At 35.9% G+C, this 13,730-nt stretch overlaps 1 protein-coding gene across 1 annotated transcript in view; it reads right to left on the reverse strand.

Moving 5' to 3' along the window:
- Nucleotides 1-884: 884 nt before the first annotated feature.
- The window catches only part of LOC142357966 (mitochondrial nicotinamide adenine dinucleotide transporter SLC25A51-like), a 129,111-nt gene continuing 116,265 nt past the window's right edge, over nt 885-13,730 (reverse strand). Inside the window, exons 3-4 of the mRNA XM_075409478.1 lie at nt 10,284-10,786; nt 885-1,316 (exon numbers count right to left, since the gene is read on the reverse strand). Of these exons, the coding sequence (XP_075265593.1) occupies nt 1,025-1,316; nt 10,284-10,786 (795 nt within the window). The 3' untranslated portion in view covers nt 885-1,024. The remainder of the gene's footprint in view (nt 1,317-10,283; nt 10,787-13,730) is intronic.

Below are 13,730 nucleotides of genomic sequence, written 5' to 3' on the forward strand. Positions count from 1 at the left end.
TTTCTAGACTCTTGAGGCTGGAGAAACCTAAAAACCGACAATTTTCAAAAAAACTTGAAAAAAGTGCAAGTTTTATCAATAATTTGTCCTATTAAAAAATTGTCCTAAAAATTTGTCCTATTAAAGCTAAACTAGGGCAGATAAAAATTTTTCAGTAACTTATTATCAAAACCTTAAGGACGTTTTCTGGCCCCTGCGTCTGGAAAGACGTCAATAATGAAAAATAAATGTCGAAAAAAGATGAAAAAAATTGCACGTTTTGTCAAAAAAAAAATGCTAAAATTCGTAATGTTAAAATGTTGAACCCATTGCATTACCACTAGAAAATATGCAGTAACCTATTATAAAACCCTAGAGGAGGCTCCTTGACACCTAGGGCTGAAAGAACTCAAAAAATGACAAACTTTCAAAAAGCTTGAAAAAATTGTGAAAATTACTATAAAATTGCGTGTTTTTAGCGATCGGTTGTTCGTCAGTAGACACGGGGGGGGGGGGGGGTGCACTCTGATGGGGAGGGGAGGGGGTGGGCAACAGCGCGGCGAGGGGGGCAATAGTGGGGGGGACAACAGAGGGGGTGTCTTCAACCTCTAAGAACCGCCCTTCACACCTTAAGTATAAGTCTCCAAAACAGTTTGAGCTGAAACATAGCTGAAAAGCTCTAAGAGCACTTAACGCCCGCTGGGCGGTACCTGTTTATCCCATTTTTGAGGACGAAAAGTCAAAAGCGTCAGACGAAAATCGGTCAAGCGAAAAATCGCATAAAAAAAGACCGACAGGACTAATATAATTGCTACAAACTTCGTTTCAGAGCAGTTAAAAAAAGAAGGATCAGCTGATGATCCGTTGTTTCCTCTAAGCTTTCTTTTTCTTTTGGGAAAAAACGCTCAAAATTCAAAACTATATTTGCCCATTTACATCCATTTAGTGTCACGGTTCAACCGATCTAAACTACAATATAAATTCAGCAATATTAATTTGATCTCGCTTTTACAAATAAAACACTTAAACAAGGTCAAAATATCAGTCACCCGTTGGGAAAGAATGTTGTTAAAGAGAACTCGTAAACAGCGTTAATGATGCCCCAGCTAAGCAGTGATCTTGGGAAGTTGATGTAAGCTCCCGTGTACATCCGTAGCAGGGAGCGATCTCTCTGTATATAGGCTAGCTTGAGTGCACCCCAAATGGAGAGAAAGGGTTCTTTAGCACCAACTGGTTCCATCATCTTCATTTTGGCCACAGCCACTGGATAGAACACAGTGGACAGAGAAGCACCTATTAGAGATCCAGTACAGAAGTCCAGAATCAGTTCCTGTGATCTGTACAAAATAGGGATGGTTAATTGATTGTTGGTTGTAAGGAAGACTATATGAGAAACCCGAGTTCAAAACTAATGCCAAGTTTGCAAAACTTTGCAAATTTTTCCTCGATAATGCCAAATTTGTAAAAATTTGCAAATTATCTTTTCACAAGGCAAATTTTGCAAAACAATTTTAATTTTGCAAAAATTTGCAAACGATCGATCGTGTTCGTTCCGGTCGAGCTCTGTTTAATATAGCAATTTGTGTTATTTTCCCAACAATTTCTTGGAGATTGCAAGAATTATTCCAATTAATCCTTAATTCAATTGAAGGATGTATAAAGTACAGCTTCTAAACGATATGTGTGGTAAAATCACCCTACAGGGCCATCACCGAACGGTAATGGACAAAAATATTCAGACCCGTTTGCAAATATTGGTGAAATTAATGCATTATTTTACAAAAATTGCAAATTTCTCTATAAATAATTGCAAATTTGACATTAAGTTAAAACTAGGGAAGCATATAATTAATGGCGCAACAGTTCAATTAGTGCAGTAGACATTGAATTGCCATGCGCGGCTCTTGTCGCCATTGCAAGGAATCACTGTACCTCCAATCTATTTTTACTTTAATGGCAAACAAAGGTTCTCTGTTCTTCAGAAACACTTGTTTCATTCAGCGTAATAAACCATCATTTAAGCGAAGTAAACTATTGAGTAAGCAAAAAGACATACATTGAATGACAATTGAGGATACAAAACATTCACACAGATAGGTTTGTTTAGAGGCCAGTGACGTTGCATTACATGGAGGACCAACTTTTCATTTGACAAATTGGATAAAAGCATTTGAAGGATACATTAAAATGAATAACTAGTGTTTCACATTTCACCTGAAGAGTAAGCAAAAATTGAGAAGTGAAATTGAGACCTTTCATTTCAAAAATCTTCGCGGATAACAACGTCCATCCGAGAGAGTATTTTTGGAATATTATTTTTGAAAGACACTCATTATTAGAAACCAGAAGGTAACAAACACGTCACGAAACCTTATTGAGCGAAACATTATGAGCACACCAAACTGCCAATTTAAAGTTATGAAAGATATTGAGAACGTTATTGTTGCTTTAAAAAAACGACATAGACTGCTTCAACGGATGTTTAGAATCAAATAGAGTACCAAAATAAAAAAGATCCGTACTGAACGTTGGTTCTCTTTCAACACAAATACCGATCCATTGAATAATGCCACTCAAAAATACACTAAAATAATCGAACTAAACAAAATATAAACATTGCAAAAACTGTTAAAACCAAAATTTACCAAAATTAAAAACTTGAAAAATGCATATTTTATTGAAATGTTGCTAAAATTTGTGATAATAACATCTTCAGAAAGAACCATTGCATTGTCCCCACAAACTATCCGGCAAACCATTTTCAAGCCTAAAAGGTTTTACTGGCCCATAAAGATCGATAAACTCGGAATATGAAAAAAATTTGCAGCAAAAATTAAATAAAATTCAAATTCTATCAAAAATGGCGCAGACTATAATTTCAAAACTTCGTGATATAAAAATGTTGAAAACTATTCCATTGGCCCTAGCAACTATACAGTAACCCATTATCAAACTCAAGGGGAATTTCACTCGCCTGCTGGAAAAACTCAAATAAGGACAAAATTTTCAAAAAATTTAAAAAAATGCAAAAATTAGTATCATTTTGCGTGTTTGTTTGCAGTACAAAAACATTAGTCAAAAACGGTCATAAAAAGTAATCATGACTGGCAGAACACCACTTTTGCCAACTTTGAAAAAACGTTAATTTGAGACTAAGCAAATAAAAACTCGAATAAACACAGCCGGCAGATTGCCGGAAAATAGCCGCGATAGACGCTTCTGTCCTTCCATTAAACGAAACAAATAAAGAAATAAGATACAGATTGGTCACCAGTCCTCTAATAGACCACTAGAAATCTGTTAGATTAAGACTGTCATTTTCATGAGACACGTACGCTCTATAAGGAAAAAAAACCCTAATGGAACTTTCAAAATTAATATTCGAAATCAAAAACTCAAGACTCTAATACTCAAGAATTCGGGCATATACGTTTGGCACTACTTAGATGCATACTAAGATGCTGACTGTTAGATGCTGACTGTTAACTAGTAAATAATCATAAAATTTAAAGTTCCTTAAGCGAGTTCAGAAGTCATTTTTTTGAGTGAGGTAAGTCGCGCAATTGACCTAAAAGCAGAACAAATAACGTCACGCACACAAATTTTAACTGCAAAGCCGCAGAAATCACTGAAATAAAAAAAGTCAATTCCAAGAAGTCAGGTAACAAGAATCATCGATGGAGATGACGAATTTAAAAAAAAACACAATGTCCCCATTAATAGCCGCTATCGCTTCGCGGCTATTAATAACGAAAAAACGTGAGAAATTGCAGCTTTTTGGGCTGAAAAACTCCTAAAATGACCTTAAAAAGGCCTTCCAAGCAGTTGCACAACTCTAAGGACTTGAAGGACAACTAAAGCCATCTGCGGTCCTCTACTAAAACTTAATGCCCGCCGAGTTTTACTCGTTTATCCCGTTTCAAAAGCTCAAAGTCATAACATCTTACAAAAAAGGAGCACTAATACAATTCAAATATTTTGCATTGTAAAAAACCAAGGGCACTGCAATATAGCTCCACTCAGCTTACAGCTATAAAAATACCGTAATTACTAAGTGAATTGCTGGAAATCGCAGAAAAAGAAAAGACTTATATAATTGCTAGGCTTTGGCGCGCAATTAAAGGACAGAAAAAGGCCAAAATTCGAGAATTTTCTAATCCAGTACCTTATACAATAAAACACAATAAAAGATCAAAAATAAGTCAGCGCCCGATCTCTCTTTTTCCACTCTAAGCAGTTTGATCAAAATCACTGTTTCTTTGTCAAAAAACTACATTTGCTCATTAACTTGTTCACTAATTTTTGTATATTTAGGCAAAAACAACATGAGGCAATCCAATTAAACTCACTCTAGAACATAGCTGGCAGATTGCCAGAAAATAGCCGCAATAGCTTTGCAGATCTGCAGTCTCAAAAACAGAAGACAGACAAAAAAATTCGTTTTTTTCATTGAAGGCTGGTATGTTATATTTTGATTAAAATCTGTCTAAGTTTTTGCTGCCTCTATTAGCTGCTCTCAAATAACCTTCATTTAGAGTGTTACACACGCATTACCTTATCTCGTTGAATTAAAGTAAATAAAAGTCAATTTCAAAATGAGGAAGTCATTTTTAGAGTGAGGTAAGTCAAGTGTGACAAAAAATTTAATCACGCGAATGAACAAAAAACTCGCTCCACTAAGAGGGGAAAATGACGTCACGCACACACTCTAGTTGAAAATGCATGAACGAATGAACAATAAGCAGATTTGAAGTGGTTATCAGGTCATATGCTTGGAACACAAATCGCGACGACGAAAGAAAAAGACATAGCAGGACAAATCCTGACGTACAATTCAAAGAATTTTGATTGACTAAACAGAAAACTAGACCAAGAACGGACTATGAATGGATTGGGAAAACCAGTTAGAAAAAAAATCCGATCCAAAAAATCGAAAAACTGTAAAAATCAAAGTGAAATTGCCGCATGTGAACAAAAAAGCACTAGCGAGAAAGCGAATTTTTGTTCAAACACCGTTTTCTCACTCTACTTTAAAATTTGAGTGAAAAAAATTAACGCCGCAAAACCACTCGCTTTTTCGCTCCATTTCCTGTTTCGGCGTGACCAAAATCACTACTCCAATTTGACTTCAAAAATCATGAAAATGTGTGAACAGATCTTAAAAAAAGACAGTGCCCCAATACAATTCAAATTCTTTGAATTGCAAAAATTCTTTGAATTGTAAAAAACCAAGAGAAGGCCAATAATAGCCCCAGCTAACGCTGTGCGGCTATTAAAAAGAAATAAGAACGATCATACAAGTATCAGTTATAAGAAAACAAACAGATAAAAAGCAGTTAGTATTGCGAAAAAACAAATATGTTCAAAAAAAGCTGCAATCTGTTTAGGAGCAGTTAATTACAGTAAAAAGCTCATAGCTTGAAGCTGTGACTTTTCGAACACTGGCAGCATTCAAGTGAGCAGACGCAATAACCGCAGCCAGAGCACCACTATTTTCGGCAGATAGAGGGGCATATATTGGAGGTCTTTAAAAATTTTGCTTTTTCCCAACAGCGGATACTGAGATTGAAATTTCCCCGGAATGTACCAACACTTTCGTACACTGAACACATTAATTCGCAACCGATTCCCCATTTTAAAGATCAGGATAATAACAGCAATGTCTATTCACCTTATAGACAACTCACGCGTCCATAACAAGTTGATTTTCTCCGACAGGCAGCTTTAACCGCAAATGAAAAATTTGTATTTAACTATACAATAATTAAGTAGTTCAATGAGACCGTATAATTTCAGGTATCAACTATTTTTACTCTTTAACAATTGAACTAGCTACACTCTAAACAACGTATAGGTCAATTCGCCTGAACAGAGTGTAGTAAAGGCCATGTGCAGTAAAATTTACCTGCACAATTCGACTCAAAATTGCTTACCTGCGCACTATTCAGGTAAATTACCTGCAAAAAATAGTTTTTAAGGGATAAATATGAAGCAAAAAGCCCCAAGAAGAATTGCACATATAGAAATTATTTTGTAATTCATCTTTTTAGTCTAGAAGAAAAAATTTCTCTATGATTCACCAAAGCTAGAAAGAAATGAACCATTATTATGTTTCAGATTTTTATTATTAAAAGATTTTTATAGCACTTTTGTCATCATCATCTCAACTTCCGTTAGTAGATATTGGTCCGTTTGTAGATAAAGATCACAGACAAAATATGACGCAGTTAATGTCATCCCCAGAACAGATTTTTCCCTCTGTATTAGCATTCGCTATTGATAATTTTGTTTTCCGATGGTCGCAAACATTGTTCTATTCTTCAATTTTAAGTGAATCCGAGACAAGATGGCGTCTAGTAACAGAGTTTGAGTTAAGAAATTGAAATATTAAATTTTCGTCGATAACTCAAAGGCCAAAATTTATATAATCTCTCGAGACATGAACGTAAAAGCAATTCAAATTGTCCCCCCCCCCCCCAAAAAAAACCCCTGAATAGAGGACCGCTACAAATTGAGCTAAGCTCTTACACAGTTCACATTGCATAGATTTGGATTATCATAGCTGCTATGAATGCACTAGAATGCGCAGTGCAAGGCAACAATTTTTCTACGCAGAAGCCTGAGTTTTGGAGTAATATGGATCATTCATAGTAAAAAAGTGTGATGCGTAAAATATAGTTCATACATAACGTGCAGAGAACTTATGATTTGCCTGGAGCTATTATTGGCCAAGTAAAATGTTAATTTATGAAGCTGAAAAACATTCTGCATGTTCAAGTCAGTCTGAAGATAAACTGTGAACAATCCGAATTAAAAAACAATCGATTGAAGAGTACATCAGACCTGCATACTTACAGGTTCAACTTATTCGCATCAACTTGTTTTGTATAGATTTGGATCATCATAACGTCAGCATGAGCTTTGGGGTAATTTGGAGCATTCTGAGCAAAACATAGTACATGACGCGTACAATAAAGTTCTCACAAAACGTGATGAGAGCCGATGTGTTTGAAACCAAGCTCGGCTACATCAAAGCGCAGAACATTAATCAAAACCTAAAAATGTTCTGCGAACTGAAGTCAGTGTGACTAGCGTGACTAATTCATGCAACCAATTTCAACCGCTGATTCTCACTCGATTTCTTGTTTATTTTTGTTGTTCCAAAAGTACTCGTGGCAGAATGAAGAGTAACAATATGGTCTATAAAGAAATCTTTCCGTTAGTGATTGTTATTGATGGATTTTCGTTGCGATGCTCTCTATCTTTTGTGTATTCTTTCCTGTGCGCTTAAATAGTGTCAAGTCTACTTGAGCTGCACCAAATCATTAACGATTTGGTCCTACCATATTTTGCGTGAAAATTTCAGTTAATGTGTCTTAGCTCACAGATCAAATTAGTGCTATATCTTACAAATTTCTGATCTCCTGAGCTACAGAACGGTACTGTTTACTGTACTGTACTCGTCTGAGCAAAATTTTGAGGTACAAACTTGAGATTTAGTGTTCCATTGGATTTTACTGCTTTTTGATTGTCCTTCACTCAATTTAGTTAATATAAAATTCGTTTAATTCATTTAATGTTCAACCATATGAACAATTTTCATAAAATCATGAAACTCCTGATGTCGTCGCTTTTTTTTGTCTTTGAAACGTGAAAACGTCATTTCCTTTAACAAGCATGAACGGGCACAGGCACATTTTGCGGATACCCAATTCTTGATTTTGCTAACCAGTTGCTTCCATAAATCAAAGTGGTCAAAAAGTTATGGATAAAGTTGCAAGAAGTAGCTTTTTGAAGGTCACGCTGGTGTCAGCCAAATTTTGGTACCCCGAAACACACGAGTAACCCGAACATGGTTTCGTTAGTTTCCTCAGTTAGCGGGGAACATCCATATATAGATATTCCATCTATTTTTTGCTGAATTGGAGAATTTTTTACCTGTATGACCGGAACCCCTTTTGGGCTGATTTTCAGCTGTGTCGGCGGTAATATCGTAAAGTTGTCAATTCCAGACTTCTGATTAAAAATTGGAGTGATGAAGACTCCTAACTTAACCCCCTTCTTCACGCATTCAATGGATATTACAGTGAAACCCGGTAAGTGGTGGCCCAGAAATGTCATTTGCTACCAGACCTTGTTTTTGAAATATTTGAAACATTTCCTCATAGAGTGAATCGATTTTCGATATCATTTATTTATAACTCATCATGCGCTCTACTTTGATACCCGTAAATGGCGGTTTCGCAATATCCGATTCCGGCGTCTTTCTTCGACTTGGGAGAATTAAAAAATTGGTTTCAGGGATTGAGGATTTGATCTCCATTGATAATTGGGAAACTCCACATATATAGATTAAACACATGATGGCACTAATCCGATCGATGATGTAATTACACGCTACGGGATAGGGCACTAAGAGTGTGTTTCGTAAGTTTAAGCGAATGACTTTGTTTACGGTGGGTTGGAATTTTGCTCCATGGCATGCCATTTCTTCTCCAATTTGAGATTCTTTAGGGATAACGTTTTGATTTTCACTAAGTGCTTTGCACCAGAGTGAGAAACAGATCTGGTCTTCTGCTCTGCAGCAAGCTAATTGTTGTAATATTTAGAAAAACAAACCATAATTGGGCTCCAGAACACGTTTTCTCGGGTCAGTAAAATTAACAAACTGACATTTTGCTATAAATGTCACTTTTTTGTGTTTCTACCATGATTGCCGTTATATGCTACAGCCTGCCAGTCTTTCTTACATTAAGTCAATTAAGTCAATTCTTTCTTTTTATGAAACTTCTTTTAGGAAACGATAAATTCGTAATAGAGTGCAAAATAGAAGCAACCAGAGCATATACTCAATGAGGATATTCCGATTCCGTTATTCCTCCACAAAAAGATTGAAACCCCGTTGACTCAAAAAAATGTTTGAGGGTTAATTTGTTCACAATTGTAATAGAGGTTGAGTTTAAATAAGTCCATGTTTCAAGCTCTCAAATTGATTTTTGCGTTTTTGAAACCAATGATTCAATAATCACGAAAGCATAAAATGATACGCCAATTGATTTAGTTTCCCCGTCAATTACTCAATTCTTCAAAAAGCTGTTTTTGCCGGTGCGTGCCACTCAAAAGAAGTTCATTTTTGTTAGTTTACAGCAGCTTATGTTTGAAAAGTTGTCGCAGCGAAACTAGTTGAAACTACTTAAATAAACATAAACCGACAAATGTCGGAAGAATTGCTCTTGAACGACAGACGAGGCAATTTAATTCATGGTCTTTAGTATAGTTCAAATTTTCTTTATGTGATCACTCAAAAATGATGAACGAAAGCGTGAAAAAGTCACTTGAGAAGTCAAAGAATGTTCTAGAAGAAAAGCGCAAAATTATCAAGTGAAAAATTTGCATAAAAAAAGACACACACGTTTACAATAATTGCTACGAACTGCGTTCAAGAGCAATTGAAAAGCTCAGATTTGAACTGCAAAGTAAAGCCCGAAAAAGTATACGACCTTACTTGGTTCCCTCAGCTTTGGACCTCAAAGCTGCTGATTCTTTTTTACTTCAACCTTTTAAGGAAGTAAGTTGAAAAACAAACAACTTTCTCAGGAAAAAAAAACAAAATTTTGTGACAGGTTTTCAGACTCGCATAAGGTCTCTTGCTGATCGTTCATCTACAAAATTAGCCTTCCATTAGGTATAATCAGAAAACCTGTAACTGGTACCGACTATTGTCAAGTGAAATCTTGACTATTTTGAACATAACCGACTAACGTCAGGAGAACTGACCTCAAACGATCAGCGAGCTGTTGGCTTCGACAGTAGCCAGCTAGGGCTTAGGTATGCTAGCAGTAGGGCTTGTATTAGGGGTGGTCGTGCGGAGAATGGGGGTTTCTCTGGGGGTGAGGGCGTTTGGGAAAACAGCACGCGGGAGTGGGTCCATAAAACAGCAAGGGTGGACGGTTGAGGGGGGACAGTGATTGAGGGGTGTTATTACTGGGGGTCAAATTCTCAAGACTATGAACCACCTTTTACACCATGAATTGATGTCTACTGAAGTTTCTGTGAATCGAATACTCAGACACTGGTAATGCCTGCTCAACCAGTTTAAATTCCTTCCGAGCTGTTCAGCCCTTTTTGACGACAAAAAGTCAAAAGCAACACGCAAATTCGGTCAGGCGAAAAATTGCATTAAGAAAGCCCACATGACTAGTAATTGCTACAAACTTTGTTTGAGATCAACTAACGAACTTTTTTTACGTATCGTTTTCTTAACAATATCTCGCATTAAGTTTGAAAAAAATACAAATTCTCACCTCGTCCTTTGATGGCCAGGGTTACTAGCTGATGTGGACGCCACTGCTTTGTCTTTCAATAAAGTCCTGAGAGAGAACCACAGTGACGAAGATAGTGAGTTCCGCACAATGATACACGTGTACCCCCTGTAGACCTCCTTAAGACCTATTTTGCGCACGTAGTGAAAAGCCTCGTAAGAGTTTCTGAACTGCATATGTCGCCTGGAATCAATCATCAAAGCTTGCATTCGTTCAAAAGGTGTCAAAAACGCCTCTACTGCCCCCGAGAGACCACCGGCCACAAAATTGCGCCTGTGATGCGTCGTCAATAATTTGGGTGCCGGGTTGCTTGTTTCAAGTGCATGGCTGAAATAGCCAAAAGTTCCAAACATGATGGAGGAAGCAACTGTTTTCTGGAGCAATACTGGCCCCAATCCTCTGTAGAGATTTGCAAATCCTTCCTTTTTCATTTGAGTTATCACCGTGGTTGTTTGATGCCCATCCAACTGTTGTCGAAGCATAGCCTGTAAAGTACAGCAATTAGCTGTGAATATATACTCTCTTAAACCGATAAAAAAACAACGATTTTCCACGATTAAAGATCTTTATACATTTAACAATGAAGCTTGGGAATATGAATTTGTACATCTTGCTCCGACTCCTCTCATCCACACTATTATCCAAACTTAGAATAGAAAAGACAAGGAACCCCAACCCTTATCTTGTTTTGTTTAAAATTTCTAACGTATTTATGGAACAGAATTGTACACACACGAATAAGTTGAGAAGTTGAAAAAGTCGAATAAGTTTTAATAGATGAAAATCAAAAACTCTTCAAGCTCTAACGAATATTGATGATTATAATTTTATTCAAGCTCGCATTAACTTTCGTAGTCAACCCATGGTTCCTGAATGATAACTTCTCGGGTTATCATTGGTCTTGACAAAACTCAAATCTGATGTAGGAAGCCGTCAAACACCATTAGTACCATATGCAAATTAGGAACAGTACCGAACCAGCCAAAATCCACATACCCGTTAACTGACTTGAATTTTAAGCTCCCATATAAGTAGCAGCAGTTTTTGAGAGCTGAACAAAAACCGGACGTTTGAGAATTAGACTTTTTTCAAACAATTCTCGCTGTGTAAAAACATTAAAACGCTGCAAAAACTATATCTAGAACTTGTCTCAAACAATTACAAAGAAAGTAGAGCACGCTTGTCTGCAACTGTTTCAATAGTAAGCTGTTTCAAGTTTAAAAAGAAGAAAGCTGAGCGAAAACAGTTCATATAGAATTCACACATATTTCATGCACAATTTGCGTGTGATACTTACGGCACTTTTTTCTACCTTTAATTTTTTAAGTAGTACAATCTTGCGTAAACTATTTATCTAAAGGATTCAATATGCAGCTGTTGTCTTATTGACTGACCCGTTTTAACTCAAAAATTCGCGAAAATTTGCTGATGAGTTTAGGAAAAGTTTTGAGTGGTATCATTAGAAAACTTGAAAGCCTTGAACATTAAATTAAATAATGTTAAACAAAAATTAAATTAAATGTTCAATTAAAAAGATTTTTTGAATTGTTGTTTTCAGAGGAGTTTAAAATTTTGTCAACATTAGCCTCATTTTCGTTGTTTTGATCAGACTATCCGTAATTTTTTCTTAAATTTTGGTTAATTTTGCTGAAAAGATATGACAAAAATGCTTACGATAGAGTTAACCTTAAAAAAAATTCCTGAATTATTTGAACTAACAATTTTCGCTAAATTTTGGAAATTCAGCATTTTTTCTTTTCATTTCATAAAAGCTGGCACAAAAATGTTTATCTAGCTAGCCTACTTTGGTCAAAATTACCGGAAGTAAAGGCATAAAACTGAAACACCTTTGTTTACCAAAAGGAGGGCAAATTTTTACCAACAGTTCCTCACAGTGTTCTGGAATTAACAATTTGCCAGCCCTTTACAAAATTAAATATAAACTTTTTTTTTACAAATTATCAATACGCAGTTAATGCTACCAGTTATGCCATTTTAAAAGCTCCGCAGCGATAACAGGACCTGTTTTAGTCTCATCGTTGATCGTCTTATCGTTCATAGTCTCATCGTTGATGCCAATACAATCAAAAGGGTTGGTATTGTACTGGGGTGCGGTACATTTTAGAACTTCGCAATTTCTTTCATTTTTTTCAAAATTTTTCCAAATACAGACAAATCTGTTTCAATTAAGAATATCAATTATTGGGTGATTTGATTTACGTTTGAATAGGTCCCAATGAAAAAATATTACGTTTTCAGAGTGAATCTCATGGTTTTAATGGCTCCGACAAGTTTTCGTAAACTTTTTCCAGTTTTGGCGGCAATTGTTCTGTTTGTAGTCATTTGGCTCAGTCTGATTAATCAAAGTCCCAATTAGCTATCAAAGGAGGCATTAGTTAAACTAACGGCCAGTCCGATCTTCTTTATAGTGCAAATTTAATCTGTACATAACGGTTTGGTTTTAACAAAGGCTCTTATGACTTTGAATAATTTGAAAAGGAATAAAAGTGAATTTTTGAGATTTACCAACTTTTAATCTTATTTCTGTGAACTTGTAGTTTAGTCCCATTGTTGACAGGTCCAATCTTATCTGGAGTTAAGCAGAAGTTGATCTGTTAGCAGTTTTATGTTTTATCTAACTGTTTTACAACTTCGATACTTCCAGTTTTCATTTTAAAAAATAATGTTTTCAATTATTTGCCTGTATTTGTGGTTCCTTTTTGTGGTTCCTTATTGTCATAAAAATCTAACGCTGTTCAGTTCAGATTTTGTCTGATACTAGTTTCACTTTGTTACTTGTTTTTTTAAACGTAATGAGTTTTGTCTTTAATTAATGTTTTTTGTTGTTTTATTTTAGTGTTTCTCTTGTCTTGTAGTGTCATTAAAGGCAGCTTTCAACAGTCCTCTACATTATTTAAATCATTTAGTGGTTTGAGTTAACACAGTAACTTTTGCTAACAGGCAAAACATAAAACCGGTAGCAGATTAACTTCAGCTTTGCTCCAAACAGGATTGCACCTGTCAATAATAATAAGGCTAATCTACAATTTGACAAATAAGAACACTATTTTTACTCGGAATTGCGCCAATTGCTTTCGAACAGTACATGAATTTTTAAAAGTTTCCTCTCTCTCGTTTGGTACAAAAAGTCACGAAGGTGGATAAGAGGAGTCGTAACATCATGTGCGAACGCGCATTACCGAGCCTCCGTGTACTTTACATGCTTACAGTTTACATTTCATTTGCTGGCTAAAAGTTGCAAGCACAGCAATTGCTACCACGAATTTACCCAAAGCGTTGCTTGACATATTAGTCCGATAATGATGTGAATTTAGAGAAACACGATTACATGTTCAACATTGACAGCCCTACAGTTCACATTGCATCACCAAAACCCAGTTAATCCTCTAATCGATTTTGGTGAAAGCT

This window comes from Convolutriloba macropyga, chromosome 1, assembly GCF_964194025.1.
Source record: "Convolutriloba macropyga chromosome 1, txConMacr16.3, whole genome shotgun sequence".
Taxonomy (NCBI): domain Eukaryota; kingdom Metazoa; phylum Xenacoelomorpha; order Acoela; family Convolutidae; genus Convolutriloba; species Convolutriloba macropyga.